Here is an 11939-nt window from a genome sequence, read left to right on the forward strand (position 1 = left end):
AAATTTTTAAATCACAGTTCTTCTTTTTCCCATGACAACGAAATGACACGCCACGCATTCAGAGAAAAAAAAAAAGGAAAACAAAAGGCTTTTTCTACATTTTAGAATTTGCCCTTCTAGCAGTGTAATACAGCCACGTTAGAGAAATCCGACGACCTTTACACACGCACATGCCGACTTAATAACGTCGCTTTTTTTTCCAAGGTGAAAATAAAAGAACACATATGGGTTAATCTTCTCGCGGTAAATGATAACGGTATTCAAACGGAGGTGGAAAAAAAGTGGTTTTCCTTCATATCATTGAGAAATCAAGTTTTCTAACTTTTCTTTTAAATGCCGACACAAAATGCTGAAGTATAAATGGGACCTTAAACAACTGATATGTAGCAAAGCTGAAGTTTGGGGATGTTCTGTGTGACATGTTCATACTGGTTATAAATTATTTTGTTACATCGATTCTGTTATTTGTTAATTGTGCTTTTTTTTTTTTTAGTCGGAATAGAACTTACCAAACGGTTCTACATGCAGTTTTATTGTTATAGTAACTGTTTTTCGTTTCAAAAAAGATACTTCATTAATCCTGAGGGGTTGGAAACTGTGACCATGGAGAAAAACATGTTCAGTGACAATGACGCAACCCAATAATCTGAATGAATTCTCTGCGAAGGCCATTCCAGGACGACGAAATAGCACTTAGATAGAGGAACATACATTATCGCGGCGATATGAAGGCATGCCCGTACCCAAGCTTGGACCCAGAAACAAACCACGAAGCTGCACTGTGTTGAATGAAGTCAGGTTTGAAGTCAAATTTCATGTTAGAACAACCCAAAGGCTCAATCCAAATGAAATTCTTTACACCTACAGGTAAATTAGAGCCACTATGTAGCCTCAGATGTAAGATTTTTGACTGCGGGAGGAAATGGGAGCGAGCTCATCCAGAGAACATGCAAACTCCACATCAAAACTTAAAAGAAGGGACTTTCTCGCTGTGAGGCCAGAGTGTGAAACCCCACACAGCGCTGAGAATGAGATGGAAATATATCATTCAGATATGACCGACGATCTCAGCGAGTATTTAAAACAACAGTGCAGAAATAATCCAGGCAAACATGTGCATCAGTTCCACGTGAGAATTATTTGGTAGTGTACAGGTGTGTGTGGGAGCCAGAGAGGGAACCGTCCTCGATGACAGAGCATGGGCCAAGACACAGGGAACAGTGAAAGGACTTCTGCAGTCCGGAGCCGACACGAAAACACAGGAGAAGACGAACAAAGTCGAAACAGACCTCCCCCCCCCCCCCCCCCCCCCCCCCCCCCCCCCCCCCTTCCCTTCTTCCCAAAAGGCATCAAAGTATTCTAAAGAGGACTCTTTATCTATTGTGCGATATTCTACAAAGAAACGGAACGAATAGCAGCCTCGGAGGACGTTTGACAAGACACTGACCGACTGACACATACAGAGAGATATAAAGGCTCTGTAGAAATCGAACGACAACTTGCTGGTAGCTTAGGTTTGCTGAGTTATAATTTATGCGATCTCAAGTTTGTAGCAGGAGTGTATCGTCTGGCCTCCCTCGCGGGGCATGTACTGCATATCGACGCCCGCCTCCTTCCTGTTCGTCTGAGCGCCGGCCTCCATGCGCTTCCTGGGCGCCTCGGCCTCGCCGTGCCCGGTCATGGGGACCTTGACCCAGCCGTCGGTGGCCAGGCCGTGCTTCTTCTGGTGCCTCTTGTAGTTGTCCCAGTGGCCGGTGGTGTAGCCGCACTCCTGGCACTTGTAGGGCTTCTCGCCGGTGTGCCGCAGCATGTGCCGCTTCAGGTTCATGCTCTGGTTGCAGCTGTAGCTGCACACGGCGCACTGGAAGGGCTTGGCGCCCGAGTGCACGCGCTGGTGCCGCTTGAGGTTGGCCAGGTTGCCGCAGGCGTAGTCGCACAGGTGGCACTTGTAGGGCTTCTCGCCCGTGTGCACCCGGTGGTGGCGCTTGAGGTTGTCGAAGTGCGCCGAGGCGTAGTCGCACTGCGGGCACTTGTACGGCTTCTCGCCGCTGTGAGTCTTCATGTGCCGCGCCAGGTGGTTGGGGTAGTGCGTGAGGAAGGGGCAGGCGGCGCAGGTGTACACCTTGTCGCTGCGCTCGCCGGGGCTGTTGGGAGACGACGACGAGTCCTTCGTCAGCATCTCCAGGGTACACTTGGCACAGATCTGGGCCGAGGAGCCGTCCTCGTCCTCCAGGACGACGCCGCAGAGCCGGCAGGTGAACGGAAAGAGCGAAGGCGGGAGAGCAGCGGCGGCAGCGCCGCCGCCATCTGCTCCGCCCCCTCTGGGCGCTCTGCTGCCGCCGCCACCCGCAGTCTCTAATATGGGCGGCGGCGGCGGAGGCGGCGGTGGAGGGTGGTGACCGGGGGCTGGATTGGAGGCGGGGATGGGGGGCGGCGACGCCCCCTTTATGCCGTCAAAAGCTGAAAGGTAGTCGCTGTTCTGGGCTCCCAGGCTGAGGTTGGACGTCGCCCTCGCGACCTCTGAAAGGTCACAGGACAAGATGCCATGTTTTACTCGCACTTGGACTCAACACTGGTATCAGTGCATCTCTAATCAAAACTGTTTGTTTTACACAACGACAATAATTCAGAACAAGAGTTAAGTAGTGAGAGAACGCTACCTTTGGCTGGCGCTCCGGACCCTTCCTCGTGCGGTCTCGCGTGCCTCTTCACGCCGGTCTGGCCACCGGCGGGCCGCGGCATCGGGTCGTGCACGGGCCCCGGGACGTGCATGCGCTGGTGCCTCTTGAGGTTGCCCAGAGAACTGCAGGCAAACGTGCAGCTGTCGCACTTGTAGGGCTTCTCCCCCGTGTGGATGCGCAAGTGTCTCTGCAGGTTGACCAGCTGGGCCGAGGCGTACGTGCACAGCGGGCAGTTGAAGGGCTTCTCGCCGTTGTGCGTCTTCATGTGGCGCTTGACGTGGTTGGCGTAGCGGGACGAGAAGCCGCACAGGTGGCAGGAGTGCAGTTTGGCCAGCTTGTCGTCGAGGGCCCGGGCCTTGTCGCTCATGGCGCCCCCCGCCCCGTCGCACTCCAGCTGCGGGCCGGGGCGAATCCCGCCGATGCTCCCGAACGGCGGGCAGAAGTCCGCGCTCTTGGCCTCCCGGGAGGCCTTGCAGCACCTCAGGCAGTACGGGCCCACCAGGTCGACGCCGGGGCCCAGCGGCTCGTCTCTCAGCTGCCCGCAGCCCCTGCAGGACAGGTAGGGGGGGAACGTGGGCTCGGACTGGGCCGACCGCGCCTCGTCGTCCCTCCCGTTGTCCGTGGCGCCGCGCGAGTTGTCTGTTTCACTTTCCATGCTGAGCTGGCTGTAGGCAGAACTGTCCTCATCACCCAGAGGATACACAGAGAAACCGATCTCAGCAGCTACTTCTGTGCGGGAGAAACAAACAAGGACATTTCCTTTGAATCTGAACACACTCAGCTGCATGTAAACAAACAACACAACGTGCAGGTCGTGGCTAAACACAAGAAGCAAAATACTGCTATCCTCAAATGATTCCAATTCAGATATTTGTTTTTAACTATATTATACATGTGGAGGAAAATGGTTGAAATCATGTCAAAGGATTTCCAAGTCCGATCCTTCATCCAGTCACCTCTGACAGGATCTGGCAGATCAATGACTCTTAGACGGTACAGAAATGTCAAAAACTCTCGGAAAGGAGAGAAAAGCAGCTTTCTGTCAGTAAACTAGTCATTATGGGGTGTTTGGGACGTCTTCAGAAGGATCTCCAGCATGTCACACATCAGTACCATCAAACATACAGTGATAATCAACTGCCAGATATTATATTTGGAAAAAAGAATCCAGTCACCCCACAAGTAATACGGCTAATTTTGTTTTGAATCTCTTGTATTGATTAGTGTTTGGTGGGTCTGACGCACAATGCCATAAACACTCACACATAGGAGCTAAATTTGCCTCTTTAAATGTCAAAACTACAAGAAGAAATGGATTTTCTGCACTGATCATTTCATACTCAGGGAAGTTCTATTTTGTGGAATCAGGGAGGATGAAAACTCAAATGATCTGCTATTCCTCTGTCTATCCACTGCTGGAGTTTGTCCTGGCGCTACAGCCGCTACACGACAGCAGTACGAGCCAAGAATGACGTTCATTTACCGGGTGTCGTCCAGCTTTTAAGCTGCCAACTTTGAAGATCCTGTTAGTTCAAAGTCAACATGCAACGTTTTTGGTTTTCAACTGAGTCTTCATCACATTTACTGCATCAGTTCATCAGTTACTCTGCGTGTGTGAACATGTGTTGCTTTGAAAGTTGTTCAAAAACCTATTCAAATTTCATTATAGCAAAGCCATAACATATGGATGCCATCTCACTGCTCAAAACAATGAATCTCCTGAGTTATGACAACGACCGGTAATTTCATATTGCCTGCAGGTCATATTGAAATTCGTACTGTGGTACTGTTGTTCTTATGTGCTGTTAATATTATTCAGCTTCGATGAAACATGAACACGCAAAAAGCCAGACAATATAGTATCTCGAGCTCAGGAATCTTTCAAAAGTGTTGTGAGGACTGCGAGGCGAACGAGGAGTGAATCAGTGGAGCGAACAGTCGTCTCTGCCTCTTTGATCGCTCAGCCCAGTCACACAAAACTTCAACATGCTTCCACAGCCATTTCTCCTCCCTTTAAAAAAAAAATGGTTTGAGCTAAACTGCAACACTCTCAACTTCACGACGCCGTACAAAAAGACCAACTCGCACTGAAATACCCAAAGACAACACCCGAATCACTCAAAACTGTCTGGCAAACACGAAATTAGTAACAAATCCAAGCAGGTCCGGAAAGATGACAGAAATCCAAGTTGATCTCAGGACTGACAACTTTTCTTCAAGAGAATCCAAATTTCTACAAAGAAAGTCTAACATTCGATACTCACAATGCCGCCATCAAGGCCAGGCGTCTTACGAGCTGTCTGGGTTTCAAGATACGTTTCCCACAGAAGGCACAAAGACGAGCTTTAGGAGCGTCTGGCTTCCGCTGGAGCGGTGAGAACGCGAACGAGCAGGGGAGAGAGAGGAAGAGCGGCTCCGCTCACGGACGCCGAGGTGCGGTGTGAGGAAGGCGAGAGCGCCGACTGGCCTTTTATCCGGCCCCGTGGAAACCCCTCGTGGATGATTACCAAGCCTAATGATAATGATGATGACTATAATGGTGAGGCTGCTGCTTCTGATGATGATGATGATAATGATGATGATGATGATGATGAGGGTAGATGATGATGATGATGATGATGATGAGGGGGGAACGATAATGGCGGTGGGGTAGTGGGAGCAGAGGCAGGCTGCAGATGATGATGATGATGATGATGATGATGATGATGATGATGAATAAATGCCCTCTTATAATGGTGTCCTTGATGATAATGGTCCTATTTTTATGACCCTTATATAATAATGGTGTCTCAGTTCCTTTCTCTACTTTTCCATTTTTCAGATCACTCTGTCTGACAAAGAGCCGTGCTGGGAAATATGAGCCGCTGCTTCCATCCCTCTCGCCGCTGCAGAGAGAGAGAGAGAGCGAGCGAGAGCGATCGAGGCGCTACACTTCACCACCGACTCTCTGAGAAAACCTGACACTTTGGTAAAAAGAAAAAAAAAAAACAAATCAAAGTAACAAACAGTCTTGGAAGTATTCGATGTAGGAAATGAAGTTTTGAACCTTTGCGGTAACGCCGTCATTTCACCGGAATAATGTTCAAACAGCGAGAGTGAATTCAGATGTGTATTACTGCTGTAATGACCGAGCTGTGTGAGCTTCCCGTTTCCTTTATTGCATAATCAATAAGCACATTTTGCCATATGTGGTCCCGGCCGCCCGCGTAGCGAAAGTTCGGCCCCAGTCCATTCGTTCACAAACAGGAAGGTAAACATGCAGCGGGAAGCAGAGGCACCAGAGGATGATGGATCCACTTTCCTCCCTGCTAACAAGTGATGGGGAGATATCAACCATCGCTGCTGCCCGGGCGGAAGTCTGAGACATGGGTCTGACACTGACCTTATAACTGTGCATGTCGGTTTAACAAGCGGTTAAAAAAAGCAACGTTTTATATTCTAATTGGCTTCAAAATGTGTTAAAACAAGTAAACCTGGTCGTTTTATCTGAATTTCATGATAAAGATTAAACATTTTGATGATTCACTTTAGTGAATTTTGCCATTTATCAACAAAGCTGCTGTCCTCGGTTTAACATTTCAAATCTCTTTAAATTTTCTTGTTTCATGTTTGCACTCGAATTCACACCGCCTCCTTTAAATATCATATAAAAACAGCTATTTTATTATTTATTATACATATATAGTTTTAGGATACACACAATATGGGCCCTGTTTACAAGACGTTTCCAGTGAAACGCCACAGCAACAGAAAGTCTGCATAATCAGCTAAAATCGTCGGCCGTACAGAAAAGAAGCATCGCTTCCAGCCTTTCTGCGGTTTCTGCATAAAAAGCAGTTTTTGAAATGTTGCAGTGAAAACGCAAAACTTTTCTGAAACCATGTGTTTTCATTTTTAACACTGTCATGGAAACAGGGCCTAAAGCCTCGGTCCTCCCCGTTATCTTCAGGAAACTACAAAACAGTATTGACTGGAAATTAAATAATAAAGGGCGTGTAATAATATAATAATTTAAATATTAGATTAGAAACAAAGGATTTAAACTTAGTTGTCGAGACTTATTTCAAGTAGGCGGTATAATTGTTCCATTTTCAGAATAAAACATTTTTACATAATTGTCAAAGTGATATTCTCAATAACTTCATCTGATGAAAAAAGGACTGGACATCTTTCTGAAAATATACTTTTCATATTCACGGTGCCATATTATTTAAGTGCTTTGTCTGCCTGTAACAGTTAAAAAAAGGTCTGAAGCTTGAACAAAATGACATCAATGCACATCCTGACGCAGATGAAGACAGAAAACAACACGCAGCAGCAATGTGTGAAAGTTTGAGGACAGGGAGGGATCCGGCTCCCCCGGTGGAGGAGCTGGGAAGTGTCAGGTTAGGCATGCACGTGAGTGTTCAGCATCGACATGCAACGGACAGACATGCATGAGACACTGTCTCAACTGACTGACTGACTGTTCTCAACTGTAAAACGGCCGAGTCCCAGGAGAAACTGGACCGGGAGCCACGACACTCTGGAGGACAACACTGTTGCTCTCGTGCAGAAAAACTATGTAGTAGCAGAATTTACACAGAGTCTGAATGATTTCAGAAACTTGTGTTTTCCCTGGTTTTCACTGAGACTGAGCATTTTCAAAAAAAAAAAAAAAAGCTGTGTTTTACAGAGCACTAACAAGGCTTCAGGGTTCACTTAACCTGTGAAATATTCAACGTAAATTTATGTCAGTCATAAGTGTTTACTAGAACGTGGATGTCTTTTCTTTTTGTACTGATATTTTTTACATATATTTACATGAAAAAAAAAATTCAGAACATGCCTCAGAAGCTATTATTTTCAGTTCTTGTTCTTTGTATTTATGATTATGAGTAGATTAAAGGCAAAACACCAACAACTTACTGGAAAAGGGCATACTGTTAAGTAAGGATCGACCAATTATCGGCCGATATTGGGCATTTTTCTAATAATCGGCATCGGCCTTTTTTTTTCCCACCAATAGCCGATAAAATACATTTATTGAAAAACGTGCTCTTTGGATCATATATATGTAGCCGTCTCTCTCGCTCTCTGCCTGAAGTCACTCTGGGCTGTGTAACAATGTCCCATCCACAGCTAAATTTTGACGCCAAAATTTTCATTTTCACTGCAAATGAATATCAGTTCGACACATCGGCTGTCGGTTTCCATAAGTACCAATAATCGGCATCGGCCCTAAAAAAGCCATATCGGTCGATCCTTACTGTTAAGTATTTGAACTACAAAATTAAATCGCTAGTCAAATCATCTGGAGAAAAACAACGCATGGGGGCATCAAGTGAAGGAACTTTGATTTCGTGGATCAAGTGTTGGGAATCTTGGCAGCGAGTTTTGTATCAGATGGATGGATGGATCAGATGGCAGTGATATAAATGCACTACGAGGACGACATCCAGACAGCTTAAGGAGGACGCTCGTAAAGTTTATCTGCTCTGTGAGTGTTTAACTGCCCGGCCACCACCGAGGCAGCGTCTCGCTCAGTATTCATTCCTCTGGACATGTCCACATTCAGACTGCCTACACACACACAACAGCTCTCCTGCACAAGTCCTCTGGATTTTTTATTTGAAAATTAGACAACAATCCATGTAATCAGTCAGCGGTGTTTGTGTGCAGATTACATTAGATATGTCAGAGTGTAAACAAGATCAGCAACAAAGGTGGTTTTAGGCGGTAATCAGCTTTGATCGATTCATTCCATTAAAACAAAACAAGTTCCCCATTTGCCTAGAAATCACAAGTATCACAGGATCAACCAGGACCAAATCGGAGGGATTTTAACGCTCGCCAATCAGCAATCAAAAATTTGGATTACAAACCTGAGAACTTTTCCAGTCCTAGAATCTTGTGGTCATGATCAGAATCACCAAACTCAAGGTCGTGTCCTAGCAGGAAGTCTGTGTCTAAGGGAAGGTTTCCTGGAGTGTCACTGGTTATACCATCTTCAGAATCCACTACAGTCAAACAGAATCAAACATTTGACAGTTAATATCACTTTTTTTTTCTTTCTTTCTTTTAACTATTCAGAAATATTCATATTTAACTGAAATCGTCAGCGGGCCCCAGAATGCTCGTCCCTAAAGATTTGTGTGTCTGATTTGAAAACATTAACATGCAGCTTGGATTAACAAGTGTTTATATTAATGTCGATGAAGCCTCAGGCCGTCTGCGGAGTGCTATTGGAGGCACTCCATCCTTTAGGTAATAAAAACAACCTTAATTTGCAGTTCTACTTTTCCTAAACAGAACAATGAGCTGCTAGCGTGAGACAGATGGAGCTCGTTCACCGCCGTTTACAGCTAATGACGCCTGAAATTGTAACTCGGCTCTTCAAGTCTGATGAAGTCCCCCCCACCCCAAAAAAAAAAAAAAAAAAAAAACACTATCACACAGCTGTCACTCTTCAGAAAACTACACTCGGGCCATATCAAGGACATCACATTCATCAGCTCTTCTTTGGTTAAAATCTCGAGTGCCAGCATCCTGCATCCTGCTACCATCTACTGGTCGTTTTAGGATTGCCACAGGACGCAGGTTTCTCCTTCCCATGGTTAGATAGTAAAATTAATTCAAGAGAACACAATAATAAATATGTACTAAAAGGAAAAAAAAAAAAGAAAAAAACACATGCTGGTTAAGTGAACAGAAATATTAGTTGGTAAGTCAGATAGTAAAAGCTACTGTATGATGAATTTGACAGTTTTCTCTCAACAAAATAAAAACACATATGACTACCCTTGAAATTGTGGGAATTATAAAGATCACGATCAGCAGTCTTGTGAATATCAGAGGCAATGTCTAGAATCCACATACCTAACTGTATTAAATGCAGACCGTGGCTTCAAACTGAACTGCAGTCACTAGTTTCAGCGCTGTTCGTGTGATTTGGTTCAGAAAGTCTGTTGTCCAGATGTGAGCGGAAACATGTCGGGAAGAACAAGGCTCTTCCTGACAGAGATTTATCCAGAGACGCTCCTGCCACATTTAGCTGAGAGTGTGTTTAAACTGAAGCGTGAGGAGTCGTTTCATTCATGCGGCGCAGCTCAGTTAAGTGTTTCGATTAAGCGTGTGAATACGTACACTTTACTGGCTGTGGATTCTGCTGTTTTTTCCTTGGCATCTTCCAGTCCGCCGCTCTCTCTTCTGAAATGTCTTCTCGCAGACGACCATCAGCTCATTCTCATCTGTTGAGACGTTTGAAAACAGGCACGTACGTTTTATCAGGTTGAACATAAAGTGACCCAGTGCTACAGCTCAGTTGTTAATCCAGTTATTACAGAAAAATAGCATTTTGAACACAATTTAAACATTCATATTCGGGCCACATGGTGGAGCAGTGGTCAGCTTTCTCGCCTAATAGCAAGGTATTCCCACTGGGCCTTTCTGTTTGCATGTTCTCCCTGTGTGTGTGTGTAAGTTTCCTCTGGGCACTCCAGTTTCCTCCCACAGTCCAAAAGCAGGCCTGTGAGGTCAAGTGATGACCCTAATGTGGCCCTAGGTGTGAATATGGACCACTGAAGTGCAGCACAGAGCACCACAGGAGATGCCTCCTTCCTGTGGAAAAACAAGTCTACAACTCCTCTTGTGTTTCCTGTTCATTTCATTCTTTTATGCTTATATTAATCATCATTACGTTACGCTGTGCATACATTAATATCCAACATTCATTTATGTTGTCTTATTGATAGTTTAACTTCTATTTATTCTGTGTGTAGCAATGTAACAAATAGTTTCCCTCTGGAATTTATCAAGCATTTCTATTCTATATAAACTTACTGAGGACAGGCTTGTCAGAATTGTCTGCAGCCACGAACCCTTTACAGATATGAAGGACAAGCCTGTAACATATACCTAAAGGCAAAAATGGTGCAGTAATCAAGTATGCATAATCAAAATATATCTCCAACAGACATGTTGCAATAAATATGCATGGCAGATGTTGATAAAGTAAGTGATGCTGATTTGATTACAGCAGACAGTGGCTCTGATCAGACATCAATGAAAGAGGTTCATCAGTCACTAATTACTGCAGCACTGTCTCCAGCTGCTATTAAGGCCTGTTTGGAAATGAATGTGATTCCCTGCTTTACTGCAGTGTAATTAAGTCCAAACAACAGCAATCTGGATGCGTTTCCGTCCAAACACACAGTTTATTACACTCGATTGGCTGAAAACAGTCTTCCTGGGTGCTGGCCACCGTGGCAGGCACATGTGTGTCATCTGGATTAGACGGACTGTAAACAAAAGCCATTAGGCTGCTTTAGCGGCGCGGCTAAGGCGTTAGCTCCTGGATGAGGATTGCACTCAACTCCAGCGAGTCTTGGCGAAATGAGACCGGATCATGCCCGCGGGCAGGAAGCCATCGCCGTTAGACCGCAGGGATTGTGGGGGATGTTCGGTAGCGACGCCGGCCCGCCCTCGGCCGTGTGTCAAAGCATCAGCGCGTCGCGATGACTGACATCTTTCGTCTAAACACGTTAAACGCTCGGCTCGATTAGCTCCTCCGGCTAGCCCGTCGAGCTAACTCACCTACAAAACGGAAATATTCCTGCCGTCTTTTATGGCCTCTGCCGTCGGTGCGAACGCCATCCGGTGCGAAGCGTCTCCCCTCAAACGTCCGACGTCTGGAGATCCGCCATTTCTTCATGAGCAGCGGCGACAAAGAAAGGCAATTAATGGTATTTTTCATAACTTAATTGATTTTCAGATTCGCCTGCGATCCAGCAGCAAACAGAAACCGGAGCACTTCCGGCTCACAGCCTTCAAAATAAAAGTCTTCTCATTGGTAAAACAACACTTAGTACTCCTTTTTTTCCTGCATATCTGTAAATACCAAAATACTCCACAATGTATCTCTTTGTTAATGCCAATTTATCTTTATGATGTGTTTATTTGTCACAGAGGAAAAAGAAGGAAACATACAATACACAAAACTAAGACATTGCAAGAACATTTTCAGCACCGTAAAACAAAACTGTGAATGTGGAAGCCTCATCTCCTCTGATTGTCCCTGAGTTGTAGTTTATATTTAAAGGAGACCAGGGGTTGGCTATCTATACCTGGATACAGAATGATGCAGTGATATGCAGAAAAGGAAACTAAAGTTGTTAACAGAAGCAATGTGGGGGAAAAAGTCTGCTACTTATTAAAGTGATGATTTTAATCTGTTTTTTGTTTTTTTTACTGGCCTGACATCTATTAACCAGATCTACT

At 45.4% G+C, this 11939-nt stretch overlaps 1 protein-coding gene across 2 annotated transcripts; it reads right to left on the reverse strand.

Moving 5' to 3' along the window:
• Positions 1–1375: 1375 nt before the first annotated feature.
• Positions 1376–11434, reverse strand: znf513a (zinc finger protein 513a). Of its 2 annotated transcripts, XM_030110690.1 has the most exons (5): positions 11256–11434; positions 9807–9910; positions 8546–8680; positions 2661–3410; positions 1376–2520 (listed from the first exon to the last, which is right to left on the reverse strand). In XM_030110690.1, exons 2-5 carry the CDS (start codon positions 9844–9846, stop codon positions 1532–1534), a joined length of 1914 nt encoding a protein of 637 aa, XP_029966550.1. In that variant the 5' UTR covers positions 9847–9910; positions 11256–11434; the 3' UTR covers positions 1376–1531. The 2 variants fall into 2 exon arrangements, with proteins under 2 accessions (XP_029966550.1, XP_029966551.1); XM_030110691.1 differs by lacking the exon at positions 8546–8680.
• Between the last annotated feature and the right edge of the window lie 505 nt (positions 11435–11939).

The sequence above is a fragment of the Salarias fasciatus genome, chromosome 15 (genome assembly GCF_902148845.1).
Source record: "Salarias fasciatus chromosome 15, fSalaFa1.1, whole genome shotgun sequence".
NCBI classification, from domain to species: Eukaryota; Metazoa; Chordata; class Actinopteri; order Blenniiformes; family Blenniidae; genus Salarias; species Salarias fasciatus.